Source organism: Euprymna scolopes, chromosome 13 (genome assembly GCF_053919585.1).
Source record: "Euprymna scolopes isolate OS-2025 chromosome 13, ASM5391958v1, whole genome shotgun sequence".
NCBI classification, from domain to species: Eukaryota; Metazoa; Mollusca; class Cephalopoda; order Sepiida; family Sepiolidae; genus Euprymna; species Euprymna scolopes.
The window spans coordinates 116,879,165-116,900,406 of record NC_136494.1 but is presented as its reverse complement, the minus strand read 5'-3'; the positions used below and the strand labels follow the sequence as shown (position 1 = coordinate 116,900,406).

Genomic DNA, 21,242 nt, shown 5'->3' with positions numbered 1-21,242 from the left:
TTCATACGAAAAAGCCAAACAAACATGCGACAGAACAAAATAGCGTGAATTTTGTAAAAGTCGCTCAAATAAAAGATATAGACGATCTCAGTTAGCAAATCATAGATATTACAATCTAGGGAGCATATAAAAAGTTCTAAAATATAGTAACCTCTAGCCCAAGAACCATCACAAAAAAGTTTTTGCCGGACATACAAAAACGTGCGCGGTTGTTTTGTTTTTTATATATATAGATTACTGTAGACATCCCTTTGAAAAGTTTTTCACACATGTTCGCTAAATGTTTCAAGGAGTTCACAATAGATATTAAAAGATTTAAAATGCTTGGAACAAGGTTTCTCAATTTTGTTGGTACTATCTGGACATTGTCATTGGCTTCTGAAATAATTAATGATTATGGTATTTCTTCACTTTGGACACAAGTGGACAATATAAAAATTTCCTAATAAGTAAAATAGTTGTGTAATCATGCAGAAAACAAACCTTGGCATTTTTTAAAATTAAATTCAATTTACAGTATTTTTTTTTTTTAATAATTCAATTGTTAAATGAAAGTACAGAATAGTTAGAAAAGGCTATTGTCTCATGTTTATGAATGAATGGGTTTCTAAATAATACTATTTCAGCATGGTCCGTATTCTGCATGAATATATATATATATATATATATATATATATATATATATATATATATATATATACAGTTGATACTACTTAAATTTGAGGTTTACACATGTCAGATTGAAGAAAATTTGTGCTTTAAAAGATATTTTGAAAGACATTAAGCTAAAGTCAACACACCATGGATAATGGAGGATTAGTTCTTATAAATTGAAAACTTTTGCACAACTTAGAAATAAAACTGAAACAGGAGACTTGAACACAAGCCCCACACAAGTCGCCATGACCGACAAGAACAAATTCCAAGCACTAACTACAATGGGCAGAAAGTAAGAGGGAAAGCATAGCAGAGAATAACAACACAGACACTATAACAAAATGCCGGGTCAAAATTGACTGGAATGGAATTTAAAAAATCTATTGAAAATTTTACTAAAAGGTTAAGGTTTAAGAACTGAAATAAAAATAGATTTTAAACAATCCACAAAGTACTCATGTGTCTTTGAGAGGGGGATAAGAACATTCAAGAAAACAAACAGGATGAATGAAAATGATAGAATTTGATTCGTTATTTTATTATCACAGCATCATAAAGTAACACAAAATTGCACTCAATAGAGTGCATACTTCCACCATGTCATAGCATAGATAACAACATCCTAAATATGTTGGTGCTTTTGCTTTTGTTAGTTTTTATTCAAAAAAAGATCTTGAATTGAAAGCCATGCTTAATTTTAGAAAAGTTTTCAGTGGGTAGTTGTTCTGTACAAGTCCTGAAGATGAAGAGTTTCTGGTGGGTAGCTGTTTTATATAGGTCTCGGACTTTAAAATTTTGCAGGCAAAGAGCAGAAAATCTTTCTCGTGTTGACACAAAAAAAAACTATGTGCCGGAATGCTAAAAGATTTGATTTTTGTGGAGCAATGTTGGTTTCTGATTGGTTGCCAGCAGAATGTGGCTCCTTTTAATTGGTCAGTTCCTATCGCCAGTGTCTATAAGTAGAAACTTCCAAGTTTCAGTGATCATAACGTTTTTATATAAAAAATATTGAAACAGATTTATATATATACAGTTCCATTTAGAAGCTGAAATGGTGGTGTTAAATAATCGGCACTGTTCATTTTCTTTAAGAGTCTGTGTTCCTATTAACTTCCTTATCGCAAGGACAAAGTTAGATATAAGATCGGTTTTAAATTCAACTCTCTAAAAAGGGCTTTTTGGATGGAAACAAAAATCTATATATAGGTCTGTCAACACTCTTTGACAAATGAGGGTGTCTCAGGTTACAAGGAAAAAATCAGTCTCTCTTTAAAAGAAAGGGGGTAATGCCTAGTATAATCCTCTTCTAAGACTACACTACCAACAATTTCTCCTATTCTCTACATGAACTAACTTTCTTCCTAGAACTGTCTCGGTGGCCAACTGACTGCAACATAATCGTCTTCAAGTTCAATGTAAACAAGTTCTTGATATAAATAATTAAATTTTTCCCTATTTCCACCACCACCGATAACTAAGCTGTTGTCTTAGTGACCACTTTACACTCATTAACCCTTATCCTCCTTATATGTGTGGGGCACAGTTGAGAAAGCTATCAACCATTCAGCTTGCAAAGCCAAGGACAAGCTGATTGGAGGCTGCATAATTCGAGTCCTGGTCCCACCTAAACACTGTAGTAGAGGCTCAAGACGGCTTCTTCGGGTGAACTGTAGTCAGCAAAAGATCCTCTAAGAAATGCATTTTAAATTTTGAGAATGCATAAATTATTGCCCAAATTATTCCTGCCATTCTTTCCATTCCAAAAAGTGTCAAATTTATCCTGAACACCAAACACACAGCTTGAGTATTTTTTTGTTCTCTTGTTCTTTTTAAAATGATTAAAGGTATTTAGTATGTGTCTATTTCTAAATAAAACTATGAAAAGTATTTGAAACGAATATAGTGTTATGTATATTTTTGTAGAAGCCAAACTTGAATGGCTACTAGACACTATCCTCGGGTGTCTAATGGTTTCTCTGTACAGGGGTTTGTCAGGACAATCTGGCATGAGGATACTTTTTCCTCAAAGTAAACAATGACCAAATATTCAAAATCACATAGTATTCGCAGATCTCCTCGGTATGGCTAACCAACACTAGTCTTTTGAAGAGGAATGGTGCACCTTCTATAAGTGATGTTACTTCAAGTAGCAACATGAAGCTGGATACTCCACCAGACTAGATGACTTCTTGTGCTTGTAGTAAGATCCAGAGACCAAAAAGATATATGATAACATATTAAAATGGTCAATTGGGGAGAGGAAAAGTATGTTCTCAACTTCTTTATTAACTCAGTGTTTGAGATGAAACATTCAAATATCTATCTCATACAGAGTTCAAATATTAGCTTCCACTGATTTCTGAGAACTTCTACTGAAGGAAAATAAAACAAAAAAGAATAGAATGGTAATTAGATATGACAAATGTCTATTTAAAACCATGGCCCCTTCATAAATTTAGTCTTGCTTAGCTACATACAGACATGAAATCTGCATTATTGTAAGCTTTGTACATCCTACTCAAACTATAGACGACCGAAAATAACAAGACCTGATATCAACTGCCATGGAAAACGGTTTACGCTTTGTATAAATATATGAATGCAGATATATGTAAACATACATAAAAGTATAAACACCAATTCAGGAAATGATAAAGAGTTTTGCATTATATACAAACGAAAATGTATACAAGTCAGTGAAAAGCTAGACCATAGAATTTTGGAACCATCTGAAATATTTGGGGGAGATGGGGTTCTTGATTTTTATCAAAAGATTCAATTTTGGCAATTAGGAACTGATACACACGCACACGTGTGTGTGTGTGTGTGTGTGTGTGTGTGTGTGTGTGTGTGTGTGTGTGTGTGTGTGTGTGAGTCAGAAGTAATTGAATCATCAAAAATATGTATATATGTTTAAGATAGACATTTTTATACATATATAGACACATTTTTCACCGCTTGGTTACTTCTAACTCGTGTGTGTGTGTATAAGAGAGAGAGTTTAAATCCCCGAAACAATGCTTCATGGTAAACAACTGATGATCCCTGAAATAGCATTAGGACTAGTGTGAATTTGTGAAAGTAACTTAATGCAGTGATTGCAGGAGATTGATTTACTGGCAAAATAATTTTCCAACAATGGACTTTTTTTTTTTTTTTTTTAATTTTTTTTTTAGCTTTGAAGGTTGAAAAACTTACAACAATATTATATACACACACAAATTTACAAGAAGAATACCTATCACAGGATGGGTAAAATTAATTTCTCAAACACAAGTAACGGAATACTGTTCCTAAATCTGGGCAGGAGCTGCTCGGTGGATTCTATCTTGCCTTGATAGAGTTCAAAATCGGCTTAGAAGCCTAGTAGGTGATACCCTTTTTTCTTCCCTGTAACCACAGAAGAGACACTGCGATCCTGTCTCTGCTCTATTATTATTTTCATGGCAAGAGTTCGTCTGAGCTCCAATCTATGGTTCCCGTTTGCCAAACTTTCACAAAAAGCACTATTAGCTACAACTGTTAACTATCCCCCCCCCACTCTCTAGATGTGTCTAAATCCAAATGCAGGCTGTGAACAAAGGTTCTTTCTTTGAACTGCCTGCATGTGGAATACCGCTTCATTGGTCTGCTTCCTGGCTAATTACAATATAGTAGCCTTCAAGTCCAATGTAAACAAGTTAAAGTAAACAAGCCATTCCCCTAAATAATCCAACTTCTATACAATCTCTACCATCAACGATTATTAAACTACCACCTTACACCCATTAACACTTATCATCGAGTGGTCTTCATAAGTAGTGATTCCCTTGTAAAAGAAACAAAACAGAAAAAAAAGTGAAGCATGCCCCCCCCCCCCCGGTGAGTGCACAGTAAACGAGGCATAAAAAAAAATTACTAAGTTCAGCATTTGCCCCCTTCCATTTAGCCTCAAAAGTCCTCAGGGGACGTCAAATCCTGCTGAAAATGAACAAACGGTGCAGTTTTAGGCCTTAACATATGTAAATTTGAGTTCTACACCATGCAAAAAAAGAAATAACTAAGTCCATCATTTGCCCCCCCCCCCATTTAGCCCCCAAAATCCCCTAGGCCGTAACATATTTAAATTTGAGTTCAACACCATGCAAAACATCTAAATAGACATACACAGAAACTTTTGGACAAATATGGTAAAATAGTCCCAAAAATGGAGTATTTTTATTAGCCCTAAAAGAGCCTCTGGGGCACACTCAAGAGTTATTATGAAGTATAGACAAACAAAATTATACAGAAATCAGTTAGTTACAATTTTTCAGAAAGTTTTATAAAAATCCAAGGTATCAATTTTTTTTTAATAAGCACAAAAGTGTCAATTTTAGCCATTTTAACTTAATAGGCATTCGTAGGAGAGGAAACCGGAGTTTTCCCGGAAAATCCGTTCTATTACTTTTTTACTCATATCATGTTTAATGTTTGTGCAAAATTTCAAAATATTCCAATGGATAGTTATTGAGAAAAGTGTGGATAGGCGAACGAACGGACGGACGAGAGTGAATTTACAGGTCAACTCTCCTTTTGTCAGGGAACCAAAAAGTGTTTGTCCCATTTCTATAAAAATGGATAAAAAGACATAAGGCTATTGTTTCAAATAACATTTTAATTTTAAATAAAATTGTTATTACAGTGCACCAAAATGTCCATGCTAACAATCAGACTAAAAAAAAAAAAAACTTTTTTTTTTTTTTTTTTTTTGTGGTTATGGAGAAGCGTTGCTATTTTGTGCAGAAGAATTCAATGTCACGCAAACATTTGCTGTGAGTCTGCTGTAAATGTGAAGCCAGAAAGACAGATTCACGGCATCTACTAATGAAAGTTATGAGTCATTTGGGATGGCAATATTTATTCTCGGTACAAAGAACATCTATCCCCCTTGTTTTGAAGACATCTATGATCTATTAAATGCAAACTTTGACTGTGTTTCATTTTTAGACGTCGCAGACGACAGGAGCTGAGAAATAAATAACGAACAAATAAAGAAAAAACTATAAAACAAAACAAAAATATAAAAAAAAAACAGTTTCTTATCGAGTGGAAATAAATACATAATTGAAAAATAGGGGGAAAAAATGTTTCAAAGAGAAAGAAATGCTTTTAAACAACAAAGAAATGAATAACTGCATGAAACCTGTGATATGCAAAGAAACGGATCACATCAATGTGCAGATGTGACACAAACAGATTCATTTTATCTTTTTTTTATCATATATATATATATATATATATATAATACTAGAAGAACACTTATTCCAGTATAAGTAAAATCAATTCTCCAAACAGAAGAGGTAAATCCATTATCACATTCTAGAAAATGCTTAAAACTTCAATTCAAGCATGATTGGTGTATGATGACTAAGGATCAAATTCAATGCAAATCTGAAATATTTGAACTTTTTTTTTTAAATGGAAGGTTATGCCCATTAAAATCTCTTTAAAATACTCCAAAGAATCTAAAAATTGGAAATATTTATTAATTTATGAGGTGTCTTCAATAAGTTCAATACTTTTTTTGTACAGACATTTAAAATTGTCATAGACTCTTGAAAATTCAGTATGTTATTGCTATATATACTATGAGATGACTGGTCGATTTTTATTACTTCATGTTCAAATGAACAGCTACAGCAGGAATTGGAATACACCCTACTAAAGCCTGATTGTTGCAGTTGATGAATTTCAAAAATGCAATCTTGACGTGAGGACACTTCAGAAGAATGATATGCAATAAAATTCTATTTTAAACTTGGAAAAATGCTACTGAAATGTACGGAAGGCTTCAGACTGCTTTTGAGTCATCTTGCATGAACCAAGCATCAGTTTTTTTTTTTTTTTTTTTTTTTTTTTTACACAGAGATCACCACTTATCAAGGCTCGGAAGCACCTCAGGGATAAGGGTTATTGCAAGTACATTACGTTAGTGAGGAGATTTGATGAAGTTTTTACTTAAGGGGGCGGTTCATTAGGAATTTGTTAACATTAGACTTGAAGACATCCAAGTTGTAGTCCGGAGGGAAGCAGGCAGACGGAACAGAGTTCCACAGGCGTGCAGTTCTAAGAAAGAAGCTTTGTTCATGAAATCCGCGTTTTGATTTAGGCACAGATATAGAGTGGGGGAAATTTTTCACAGTGGATTCAGTAGCATAAGAGATTCAGGGAAGAAATTTTTCACAGTGGATGAGTAGCATAAGAGATTCAGGGAAGATAGGGAGTCTGTGAGGAATGATAGGTGTGGGAGGAGTCAGGAAGTCAGAACACCAGAGCTTATTGGCCAAATAAAGAATTTCATGGATAAAGAGCATTCTGTGTCTAGAGACAATAAGTGCCCAGTTTCAAGGATGATCCATCCTTGTCACAGACTATTTGACCAATATGGGCATCAAGATAGTTCCTCATCCTCCCTATAGTCGAGACCTTACTCCCTGTAACTTTTGGTTATTCCTTAAGCTCAAGGAACACCTTAGAAGCTGTTGTTATGAGACAATTGAGGAGATAAAAGAGGCTGTGAGAAAAGGTCATTAACATGCTCACACAAAAGGACTTCCATGGGGCCTCCCAGAAGTTGTTGGAATGGTATCACAAGTGCATTGCAGCTGAAAGAGATTACTTCAAAAGGAACTAGAGCTTCATGTGTGTACTATCAATAAAAGTGCCCGTACACAAAAAGTCTGGAAACTTATTGAAGGCACCTCATGTTTAATAGCTATTGTTAAAATTTCACAAATGCCCGAGTTATCTTAATTTTCATAAAGGAAATCCACAGCTTTTTCGCCTCCTTTACATTAAACTAAATCAAAGATTGCCCACATTACACATATTTAAAACTAGCAGTTGTGTTCCAAATTTCATAATAGTCAGTTAATTAGTTTAGAAGTGAATCATGTACGTATCAATATATCAATATACATACATGTGCTTACTAGTGTAAATGCAAACACGAAAGTAATAGATGTTTTTTTGTTGTATACTATCTGATATATAAAATTAGATTGGTTGATTTCTTAAATACAGCAATGCATTTGACAAACATTTATGTAAATTATTAATTAGAGTTCTTTGGAAGAATAAGAAAAAATCAAATCTATTACATAGTTTATTCGGTGTGATATTTCTTTTAGTTAGACATACTTCTCAATCTACGATCTTTTTTGTTTGTTTGTTTACATGTCAAATGGAGTAAAAAAAAAATCAGGTTGTCTGTAAGTATACTTGAAAGACATTCAATGGGCATAACACATAACTAACATGTGATACAAACTTAATAAATTACAACTAACGTGTGGAGACAATTACATTATTATTTTACCTATATTTGTGTGTGTGTGTGTGTGTGTGTGTGTGTGTGTGTGTGTGTGTGTGTGTGTACACTTGCATTCATAATAGTAAGTCTGATCATCTGTCTTCTATATATATATATAAAAGCCAAAATGTGTGTGTGTGTGTGCGCATTTTTTCTGTATGTCCGCCAAAAGCTTTTTTCACCGGGCTTCTCGGTCAGCTCACTCCTTAAAACTTTTTATATAATATCTAAATCATAATATCTACGAGTTATGACCGGGGGGTCGTGTCTATTTTTAATTTATCCGACTTTTACGCGCTATTTTCAAAAAATTTTTCGATCGCCGCGTTTTCGTGACGCTTTTCAGTATAAAAAAAGTGAAAACTAGCTTGCAACCGCATCATGTTTCAAGGTCAAACATCATGCGACTTAACTTTCTCGCACCTGTCAATTTCACTTTATAAACATTAAATTTAGACAGCTCTCACTTCCTCTTCCTTCGTGGCCGAGATGATTAAGTGTCTGGAGTTTTCCCCTTTTGTTTCCACCTTTGCATCAAGGCTTTGGGTTCAAGCCTACCTTCCTACTAAAATTTTTTTTTCTTTTACAACTCCAAACATCTGGCCAACGTTTTTTTTTTTTTTTTTTTTTTTTAAACAGGATTGCTTTGATCTACCCCCCCCCCCACACATATCCAAACACCTGGGCAACGCAGGGTACCTCCGCTTCCAATATATAAAAGGCAAAATGTGTGTGTGTGGTTGTTTGCCCAAAACTTCCGACAGACGCGTTGCAACATGATAAAACCAGTATTGTTTTGAAGCGTAATCCTTTAGGCAACAAATATGGAAAAATTGGCCAAAAAAATTAATTCCTTGATCCTCAACTAGGCAATTTTTTACAAGGAGAGGTCTGTTTTTTGCATCACCATTTTTGCAAGTCATCATCTTTTGATTGGCTACATTTAATTTCGACGTTTGTGTCTTCCGGTTTCTCAATGGATACTAAGACGTTTTTTGGGGGGCTTTTTTTCCTCTTTCGTGTTATGGGTTTGAGCCAGCCTACCTGCCTACTACAACTATTTTTTTTTAAACACCTCTCTCCGCTTGGGCTGCCTACTGTTTTGATTTTTTTTTTTTTTTTTGTATTCAACATACTCGGGCAACGCTGGGTACCCCCATAGTCTAATATATAAAAGGCAAAATGGCTACAAGCGTTTGTGTATGTCCACGAAAGGCTTTTTTGCATTGGGCTTCTCGCATCAGTTAGATTTCATGTGAAGTTTTCGCATACTGCCCAGATTGTAATATTTCGCATTCGTAAATGGACATTGTCTATCTTTTTTTTTTTTGATCGAGTTAAACAAAATTCCCAGTGTTTGTTTGTTTTTTTCGTATAAAGCGAAACTTATTGGAACGCAACCGTCTGGCCTTTGGGGAAACCCTTCATACTGAGACAATTACTATTATTTGGATACTGCCAGAGTGCCTTCCAAATTAAAAACGACCTTGTGTCTAATTTTCTTTCGTGGGAGCTTTAAAAGCAACGCCATTTCAGCAAGTAATCTTAACTACATTAAATTTGAACACTTCCGGTCACATCATGGCGGTAAAACATCAGATTTTCTTTCACTTTATTTTCTGCCTTCGCATCAGATTCGAGCCACTTTTTTTTCCTTGCTCAACACACACCTCCAAACACCCGGGCAACACCGGGCACTCAGACTAGTATCTAATATAGAAAGTAAAATTTTTTTTTGTTTCTCAATTTTTTGATTGTGGTTCATCTGATATATCGTTGCAGTATGTTATTAACAATAGTCATTATACTGTTTGCAGTCTTTGGAATACTGTTCTCATTTTAAGTGTTACTTTCACACCGTCAATGCAACCTCCATGGCATAATGGATAAGGTACTTGGTAAAATTCAATTGTAAGTCATACTCTTCTGGAGGTTCAATCCTCAGTGCAGGTGACATTCAAAATACAATTGTGAAATACTCTGGACTTCTACCCACTGATGGCTGACAGAATGAGAACATGCTATTCTATTTATGAGTTCACCTGCAGAAGGTTGGAGGTTACATCAACCGAAACGTTGTGAAAATAACTCAAAATGAACTCCAGTAGTCCAAATAATATGAATAATCAATCTTTATCTAAAAAAATTTCAGAAACAAAATTAAATTGTAATTTGATTTAATTCCTTCCAGAAAATACTTTGATCGAGTAAGAGTTACTTTCGTACAGATGTTATCTTAAAAAAAAAAAAATTGAAGGTAACTCTGTATTTGTCTTTGCAACAAATATTTGAAAAAAAAAAACAAAAAAAAAAAACACAGGTAATCTTAAGAAGAGTAGAAAATAGATCTTGGGTTTGCTTTTGGCAGTCCCGTAACTCTCATTTATTGTTGGTAAGTTTTTTTACCTTGAAATACTATTTTTTTTAGCTTCTTACATCAAGTGGCTTTATGCCTTGTCTGGAGCGATTTCCATTTTAAAAAAATCCAAGAAAACCTGTTAATTTAGCCATAAGCCACAGGCTGCCTACTATTAAAATATCTGAAAGCATCTTTAGTTTAAATTTTTTTTTTTAAACCTAAAGCATTCTTGAGTTTCCTTCAAATAATTTCTATTCTATTTAAATTGGGGTAATTTGCCAACTAGCCAGTTAGGAATGTAGATCTAATTGTTGGAAAACAATTTTTGTAAAATGCCATTTCAAACTTAAGTATCCCAGACTGATAGGTGGATCAACAAAAATGGAGATTGATGGACAGCAAAGCCTCATGCAGAAATGTATAGAAGAATTTTAAAAAAATAAAAAATGAAAAAGAAAATGAAATAAAATTGAACCAAAACGCCATCATTTGACTATTTAGAAGCAAACTTGGACAATTTAAAGATAATAAGTCATGCACAACCACTAAGCTTTTAACAAATCTGATAACTTCAAAACAACTTAGTCATAAAGTAATTTGAGTTAATTTAACAGAATTAGTCAAGTTTAAAATTAATATCTTTCAAATAATTTTACACATGAAACATCCAGGAAAAATGAAAAATACTGGAATTGAACTTGTTTTAATGAATTTGTCAGAAAATGCATTTTCACGATAGTCGTCCTGTCAAGAGACATCTAACAATTTCATGCCTAAATGAACACTAACTCCCTTGAGTCAGTTTCAGTGCAACCATTGCTGTTCTAGCATTACAAGGCTACTCACCTGATTATAATTAACATTATTTCAGGTAAGCATACAGGCATACCTGTTTATGCATATTTTACTTAAAGACTTAGAGAATATATTAACTAGTAAATAACCAATTCAATTAAATATAATTATTCATACATAGAGAAATGGTTTTGAGATTCAATCTTCAATATTTCAATAATGACAGTAGTGAAGTTTAATTGATGTGCACCTGTTTAAAATTGTCATATCACAAAAGTGTACAGTTACCGAATTGTTTTTAAATTAGAGCTGTCTTTTATACAACTCAATTTTTTTAAAGATAAATCAATTATGTCATCGATCTGTAATCAAAATCATCTCAGTCTTACATGAAAACAAAGGTTGAGTCAAAGATCAAGTCAGGTATTTTAGCAGGAGTAATGAGTAGAACTTTTTCAGTCAGCTCACTATCTCAGAAATGGAGAACTGAAGCCTGCAATTTTTCCAGAAATTGATAGACAGAGTTTCTTTTTTTTTCTTCTTTTATTTTTTGTTAAAACCAGTTAAGTCTTCTTTTTTTTCTTAAAAAACAAACAAACTAGAGATTCAGATTTCTTTTAAAGCTAACTCACTACATCTACATGACAGTATTTAAAAATAAATGTAAATAATTAAAACATACACACACATACACATTTCAGATGTTATTAATCTTGTAACATTTACCTGTTTAATGAAAATCTGAATTACCAAATTATTTTTACTTTGGGTAAAATAAATCCAACATGAAGTTAAAATTTTCAAAATGGCATTTTTTCCTGCAATACAGGATTATATTTTATAGAAATATTTTAAAGCAACTTAACAAAATTTCCTAATTTAAAGAGGTGCACGATTAGTATAATGGATACCATCACATACTATGGACCTGGGTGTTTTAAGTTCAAATTCTGCTGAATTCATGCGTTTAATTAGAGAAACATGAACATACAATTTTCAAAGTTTGAACAACAATTTGTGTAAAATATATTTTTTACAATAGGTATCATTACATTATACATTAAATAATCTAAAAAGATTTGATGTGTCATAAAACACCTCTAAATATAGAATTAAGAGAACTGATGACAAACAAAAATGTTTGAAAAATATCAATACCTTTATAATAAAGCTAAGTGATATTTTCCCTAATTTCATTGATAGGTATAGCTTTCTATCCAAAACTGCATATGCAAAGCTACTTTACAATCAACTTATGCCAATTCTTAATGTGTGCGCATTTGTTTTGTTTGTTTTTTTTTGTTTTTTTTGCTTTTTTTTTTATTTATTTATTTTCTTGGGGAGGAAGGAAATATGCATGAATTTTGTTTGCTTTCATTAATTTGTACATTTTATTCTACTCAATACTTATTCTAAGAGTCATTTATACAGAAAGTCAGAGGAATTTTCACTCTTACACTCAGATCTACTACCACTGCCACCCATGTTCACCAGGTAGTCTTCTTCATTTGACATATTTGTTTATAGCATTGTCATATAATACAATACAAGAGTACCCAACCATTACTACACATTCATTTGCTGTTCCAGCTTGAAGCTCAAACATTAATCAGTCGTATAGAAAGGATCAATGAAAAAACATGCAGCCATTAATTGTAGTTTTAACACAATATGTGTAAAAGAAAACTTGCATATATCTTCAAAGATTTCCATTTTCAGCTTTACAAGATTAAATAATCAAATAAGTCACTATAGTAAATATTATTTCATCAACTCCATGATTGTGTGTGATAAAAATGGAGGGGGTCCTTAACGTAAAGTTAGAGGGAAAGACATGTGAACAAAAACACAAAAATAGACCATTCCCCATGGTTTAGTGACTCAATATCCACCAAACGCAAAACTGCTGTCAATTATTTTTACATTAATAAGTCTCATATGGCACAATCACGTTGACACACCGGTTCTCACCAGATCACCGAAGTTAAGCAACGTTGAGACTGGCCAGTACCAGATGAGTGACCATTTAGGAAGGCTAAGTGCTGTATGTACCTTCTGTGAAGGCTGAGCATGGGGCCATCACCCTCACCCCGAAAAAAGAACTCCTTGCTACAAAAGCATTTAGAAAGTTGTGGATGGCCTATGTCCCTCCAGGGCTCAAGGCTATGTTTATGCTGTTTTGATAAGTCCCATTCAAAGCTGGAGAGACAAGTTTACCTTACATAATAAATATTTAGTTTTCAAAACTTAATCCCCCCCCCTCCCTTGACAATGTACATAAGTGCATTTTAATCTTCACTATATCTGTTCATTTATCTTCCTCTTACTGCAGCGGGGTTAGATGTGACAGCAGTGTATGGTGGAGAAGACTTTCTTCAAAAAAGAAAGCACTCTAGATGGATGCAGAATTTACTGCGATTGGACCCAATCGACATTCCTGACTCGAGGTTTTAACATGACTGTATTTTGAATTATATTTCTCTATGTCTTACACCCAGCAACATGTCTCCACCCAAACAATGCTGGGTAAATATAACTAGTAATACTATAATTTTAGCATAAAACTGTAACAAATGACTATGTACCTATGTATATATCAGCAGGTTTCCTTATTGGAGTTTATCTAAATGAAATTTAAAGTGTTTTTGCATAAGAATTTTCAAAATGACAAGGTGTGTTTGGATAATCTAATATATAAAAGACTATATGTCTCTCTGTCTCCATATTTTCAAATTCTATCTCCTCCGAAACTAAAAGTCACAGAGCGGTGCTAGGGGCATCAAATGATGGGATTTTTATGGACCGTTCTTTTATGGGTCTTTAGCTGCTTAAAATAGTTTTTAAGGGGTACAAAAATGAAAAAAAAATCATTATACATTTTGTACATTCATCTTTATTTTTAATCAATTCATATGTGTGTCACAGTTGGTACAGAGGTAACGTCACCAGCTTTGAATGCTACAGTTTTGCTTTCAGTTTCGATTCTAGCTGATGGCACCCAAATACCTTTTGTTTTCTTCTTCTTTCTTTTTAAAATCACGACTATGACAATGTATACGAAATCTGGACAAAGTTCATTGTTCAAAGAATATGCAAATTAGTTAACCATTGTTTAGTAGCTCGCATATCCATGACTGAGTATATTAAGATCGTTTTAATAAATTTTAAATAGGAAAAATAGGCTTTTAATGTCAATGTGTGTGAGCCAAAAAACTTATGTATAGATTTTAAATATTTACTTTAACAGTGCTCAATATGCACGTAAAGGAATATATATTTATGGCAATTGAGCTACACAGAATTCTCTATGCTTCATCCCCATGAGAATGGGAAGCAGAAAACTGTATAGCTGAATTACCATAAATATATTTTCAAAATTTATTACACACACACACACACACACACACACACACACACACATATGATATAAAACTTACCAGTAACGTATGAAGCAATGCTCTTTGTGTAAACAAATTGAGCTTAGGTACTTTGGACAATGTCAAAACATTGTTAATTCACTGCTCGCATAGCAGCAGCCATATAGCGCAACGGTTAGAAGCTCCGACTGTCATTTGGGCGATCAGATCTGGATTCTGGCTTGAGGTAGTTGCTTGTCTAGCCACACTGATGAGCTGTGAAACAGCAAAACAGTACTATATGTGGATGACTATATATATATATATATATATATATATATATATATATATATATATATTATACACAAGCGCATGTATAGTTTTTTTTCTGGATTTGACTATGTCTGCCTACTTGACTCCTCTATTATCTGATTGCAACTATTTTTTATTCTGATCATAAGAATGCACAATTCATACCAGAACAATTTCAAAATTGTCTTCTTTTTTTTTCTCTGAGTCATCAGGGATTTCATTTTTCACCTGTAATCTTGGGTGATATTCAATCTCACGGCCAGCATAAATCTGCACAAAACAAAGTTATGTACGAATCAACCTCTGACTGCTAGCACCTAAGACTGAAACCATAAAGAGCATTCGTTGCAGGAACTTCACAACCGAAAAGAACATGGCATACCAAGCTCAGTCTGTGTCTGTAATCATTACACCAATTTCCCATCATAAGATGAAGACACTACCCAAACATAAGAATAATTTGTGCTGCCTCTATTTTTATAGCTAAAAAAATACACTGATAAAATGTAACAAAATATTTAAAAAAAAAAAAAAAAAAGAACACATATGGGCAACAGTCTTATTAAAAATACAATCTTTAACTAAAAATAACTAAAATACAAACAGTCCTTTGCTTTATCATTAAAATTTGTGAGAGTGTTCAATCTATACTAGTTGGGCAGTAGAGGGCAGATAAGGTAGTGCTGCATCACATGGTCCTCCTCTTTACATTTACAGATTATTAGGTTTTTGTAGCCCCATCTGGTCATAACAGTTTTTGATTGCACCGTTTCTGTTCTCAGGTGATTAGTCAAGTAATTAGTGTTGGAACAATCGGAAATTTAGGGGTATCAGAATCGGTATCAGAATTAGAAACATTTGTGCCTATTTTTTTTTTATGCCAAAAAACGATTGTTTTAATTGTCTTTTCTTTTCTTTTTTTTCTTTTTTTTTTTTGTATTTTGTTTAAAGCCAGAGCCTCTAATGCTGGTAGTAGTAAAATAATGAATATTTATTGATTTTAAACTACCAGTAAAACTAAGATCTATAGATCGTCCCCTACAAGTGTATTTTTATGTTTCAGAAAATATCTGTACATTTCACGTGATTTATAATCATGAGATGGGGGGGGGGGGGATAGCAGATGATACAAACATGGAAATATCTATTAAAGAAAAACAAAATACTTGCCATATTGTTTTGGTTTATGTACATATGTATTCTGTCCACTACCCATATGAAACTACCACTGACCCAAATCAATCACACCTGGGAAATCATATGTACACTTAACTTTGAAGGTATGATTTACTCGACCGATACACTAAATAGAGTGGAGTTAACCAAGTCTTTATAACTTTTAAAAAAGCATTTATTTCTAAAACGATTAAGTTATATATTTCCTGTTTACAAACATAAATAGAACTTGGTTCTATAATCTTAGATGCAGGCTTCCTTTTCTGTTGATTTATTTTCCCTTTTAAATAGTTTCAGGAGTGGAATTTTTTTGTTGAAAAGAAATGCAGAAAAATTTTACTGATAACAGAAAAAAAAAAGTCAGCTCCCAAACTGAAACTTCCTTTTTCCGTGTGGCGGCCCCAAAGCGGAAATAATATTTGTGAGAAAGGATGGGATATAAATACAACATTGGATGATGGCAGTCCATTAATTTTTGATGATGGTTGCTCTCATAAGGAGATTGTGCATGTGCATGGGAGGGGGAGGAGGGCGCCTGTACAAAACATGAATATTAGCTGAAAATCTACTGTGATTTTCTTTAGAAATCAGTTCATACAGAATGAACTCATTTTGAAATTAATACCCCCCCCCCCGTACAATATTGAATGGTCAAATTATTACTTAAAGAGGAGAGATGAATAAGGCTTTCAAGATAAATAAAATAAAGTAGAGTTTTTTTGTTTTGTTTCCGGGGGGGGGGGGGTTTCAAGTGACTATTCTAAATTCAAAGGATCTATTGTGTTCAATTATAAACTAATAATACTATTCTGAAAAATTATAACTCGTCAACCCCCCCCCTCTTCAGCTAGCAATAAACAGAAACTAATGTATAATTGTTTGCAACAAGTATTTTGTCTGTATTTTTGAGATGAGGTGTTTTCATTGATTGAGATTGTCGGACTGACTTCCTCATCTTGGTTGTTATTGTCACAACGTTTCGGCCTAGTGACATATGGCCGAGTGGTCCTAGACGTTGTATCAAAGTTTACAGTTACCCAAAGGTGCTGAGTTCAATCCTGAACGAAGGCAGTGAAAAAGTAACATTCAAAACAGAGAATCAGCAACTATGTCCCAAAGCCTAGCTGGAGTCCGAACACGGTACCCCCGTAATAATAATAAAGGGTTGGGTTCGAGACTCCTAACAAACGGTTCCCCAGTTCGATACAAAACACCTGACGAAGGCCGGAGGGCAAAACGGCCGAAACGTTGTGACAATAACAACCAAGATGAGGAAGTCAGTCCGACAATCTCAATCAACAAGTATTTTGTTTCAACCTTAAATAATATAAAAGTGTTGCTGAGTTTGACTGACCCGTATTCTTCCTCCCAGTATTTCTGAGTTCGTAGTGTAAACTGCTATTTTATATCAGTTTTGCCAAGTGTGACCTGCCCTTATATCTTTACCCAGTTTTTCCGAGTGTGATCTACCATTATTTTGAGCCAAAGTGATAATATATTATGTCTACTCATAACCTACCCTTATTTTTTGCACGAATTTTCACAAATGATATTCCCTTATCTTATTAACCAGTATTTATTCTCTTAAACATTTACATATTCAAATTATCCCTCTCTCATGTCTATTATCACCAGATTAAACTTATTTGAGTTTAATTGTATCATAACATGCTATTTTATTCAGAATGTTTTCAAAATAATGCAAATGAACATTGAAATAACTAGAAAACAACCTACAATACTGACCTGACGATAGCACATATGTATTGTGTGTGTGTGTGTGTGTGTGTGTGTGTGTGTGTGCATGCGTCTCCCTCATATATATATATTTGTGTGTGTGTATGTAAAATGTTTCTTTTCTTATTATAAAAAAATAAAACATAACTGTTATGGAGACTTACCTATTCATTCCTAATGGACTCTTCTAATCATAACCCCCCACCCCGAGTCCAATACTCTCGGTAAGGGGTGGGGGGATTATCACGACATAACGCGAAACTACACACCGACTTACATAACAGTAAAAAAATACTGACAGCCTTTCTTTGTATTCACTTTCTTGTATAATATATTCTTTTCTACCTGTTGTTCATGTCTTTCTTTATTATCCTTTTCTGGGACCATAACAACTGGTGACAAGGTATTGGAACGAACATCAACTTTCCGAAGAAGTATTTGAACGAGCAAGATAATGTTTTAAAAACAATAGCAACGAATCAAAAAATCTAAGTCGGTACTGTAGAACCTGATGACTAAATGTTTTAAAGACCAAGAAGCTGGACTGAGAGTGAGACTGAACTTTACAAGATTTCGAAGGATTTTTTTTTTCTAGGAACCCTTAAAAATAAAATAAAAAATGCATAAAAGATACCTTAACCAAATAAGAAAGTGTCAGCTGGATGATCCCATCTATGCACCTCACAAAGAAGAGGTCATTGAGATGATATGACACTTTTGACATCAAACCATCTCAAGCAGCTCCAGAATGCCGCCAATCAGGAAGGGAAAACAAGTTCAGGTTTTTTAACTATTGATCCAAAAAGGAAAAGTTTCTTGTACAATATATTCTTTTCTACTTAAACCTATTGTCCGGGTCTTTTGTTATGATACTTTCCTAGGGCCACAACAATAACAGAAATAATTGCACCTGGCTTGTAATCTGAAGATGTTAGAAGTTGGTTGAAAAAACAAAATAAAAGTCTACAGATGAAAAAAAAAAATGCAAGGACTGATACTGGTAAAAATAAATAAATTAGGACGTAATGTGCACTTTGCAAACGGATCTAACGCCTGCTGGCCAGATGCTTTACAGATATTAGCAAGAAAACTGCTGCACGATGCCATAACAAGAGAAAAGAATCAAGCAAAAAGAAAAAAAATTAAATCTGTTATTCAGCAAAAAAGAAAAAAAAATGCATATCTACAGAAAGGGCTAGTTTGAGGGGCTTAAGCCAAAAGGTATTAATGTATAAGTGGATCTAATATATACGATTCCATAGTCTGTGGTCAAAATCTTCACGTTTATAATGGACATCTGTAGAGACATTAAAAAAAATAGATTCTATTTGCAAATTCTTATATGCAAATAGAAAAAGCAGACAGTTTTATTTACTGAAAATCACAAATTTGTTAAGATATTGTAGAGAGAACATAATCTACAGAAATCTAAAAAAAAGAAATACAAAATAAGGAAAACAAAAGTACTAAGCGCTTATTCCATATCAAACTTATATGGTGCCCTTCATAAATTGTTTAAATCATCAAATATTAAAATTATTCAAAGTTAATATTTTCTGAGTATATTCCAGAAATTATATATTTTATAAGGATTATACAACTGTTCAAATTAAACAATTTTCAAATGAAGTTAAAGATAGAATTTTAGTTAAGATCATTTAACACAGATTCACAGTTTCTTTTTAAGTATGCTGTCATTGTTAAAAACGCTTTATGAAATTTTTCTATTATATAAAGGGTAGCTGTCTGTATGTTTGTATGTGCACCTAAAATTCTAAACAACTAACCAAAGACCCACAAAGCTTATATTTTCTTAATTGCCATTGCCCTGGATATATAACATCTAAAATTTAGAAAAAAAAAATACATTTAGAAGAGATATTTATATTTAAAAGGGGATAGCTATAGCAAATGTATTATATTATTATTTTTTTTTTTTCAACATAAAACAAGAGAGTTGGGTTGAGGTGAAAGAGAGGTTTGGAGAGGACGGAATAATGAGAGATAAGAAAAGAGAGGTAAAGAGATACCTAGAGATAGAGAGAGAGAGAAGGGGGGAATATAGAAGTTTTAATATGAATATTTTAACTTCTATTTAACTTTTTCCCCTTACATTTTCTTTATGGCCCCCAGACAACACAGAGTCGTTCTGCTAGTTTTAAATAAGAGGTAACAATTAAAGAGATCCCAGAAGGAGTGCTGCTGAAACTAACTTCTCAAACTTTCTACATCCAATGCAGACCTAAAACTCATATCATAACTTCATAGGATCAACATGCTCACTCATTGCAGCATAATGATAAGATGTCTTCTACATTCAGTTTTGGAATTTAGGGTATTGAGAATCTCTTGCACTCCAGGGTGGGTAGCACCAGGGAACTGATGCTTGATCTCCACACAGTCTAATTGAAAGGGGCTGACATCAGTCACATTACATGCTGTCATATCATTTGTTATGCACTTTAGCCAGCCTACAAATCCTCCATAGGGCCCAGGATATCTAGATGTATAACTTTTAAAATGTTTATAGGTTAAAAAAAAAAAAAAAAAAAAAAAAAAAAACAATACCATTTAAAGGGCTTATTTTTTCAACAGGATTGAGGTACAGAAACCAGAAGTGCCATCTAGACTTATAGGCAAAGTTATAATGGTGGCACATTCAGAAAAGAAAACCAGTGGAAATTCTTTTGACAAAAATGTGAGACAAATGATATGCATTATTTTACAAAGAGAAGATACCAAAGAGGAAACGGTTTAATAGATAAAGCAATGTGGCGTAATATACCATCTGTATATATGGCACTGTATATCATCTTCCCTAACTGGGATATTCATGTGACTGAGGGCTGCTTGTGAATTTGATATTATCAAAATATTCCCTCATTTGGAGCAAGTTGATTCAGTCCACCGAAGGGGAATATCACACCAAGTATTACTGAATATATATATATATATACTATTATAGAAAAGTCACTTTGTGTGTATATGCGAGTTCCTTACTCATAGGTTTCAAAATGGCTGAGTCTATCTTTTGCAAACTTCATACAAAGGTATTTTATATTTCTGGGAGTGTTCTTAGATATGTTTTGTACAGAAAATTAGTATCAAAAGTTATGACTAATATCATTCTCTCGCAATATAGGAAAGAACAAATAACAATAATAACAATCGATGCACCATCAAGAATGACAAAACGTATATACCTCATTCTTTCATGATCCCTACAGAAAATGGTCTGCTCAAATGCAATAGAATACACCTCGCAGCAATTAGCAGAAGAACACATCAAGATGAAGATATCCAGTTCTACCGCACTGTGTGAAAGAAATATCAAACTGCCCTCGCCCTTATACCATTCCACAGATTTCAAAGAATAAAGAAATCTGAAAGATCTAATCTGTATAAAAAATAATAATACAAAAAGAAAAAAAAAAGAAAAACGGCGAAGGTACATACTATAACGAGTGAGGATAAGTGTGAACACTTATCCAATTCAAAGTGTCTGGCATTCATTTTC

At 33.4% G+C, this 21,242-nt stretch overlaps 1 protein-coding gene across 20 annotated transcripts in view; it reads right to left on the bottom strand.

Moving 5' to 3' along the window:
• The window catches only part of LOC145292164 (uncharacterized), an 801,350-nt gene that overhangs the window by 263,532 nt on the left and 516,576 nt on the right, over nucleotides 1-21,242 (bottom strand). For 6 of the 20 annotated variants that reach the window (XM_080138332.1, XM_080138334.1, XM_080138333.1 and 3 more), the window contains exon 1: nucleotides 15,983-16,139. The exons of 13 other annotated variants lie outside the window; for them this stretch is intronic. In XM_080138332.1, coding sequence (XP_079994458.1) covers nucleotides 15,983-16,028 — 46 coding nt within the window. In that variant the 5' untranslated portion in view covers nucleotides 16,029-16,139. Of the gene's footprint in view, nucleotides 1-15,982; nucleotides 16,140-21,242 lie in introns of those variants that run through there. One more of the 20 variants, XM_080138346.1, reaches the window with a different exon arrangement.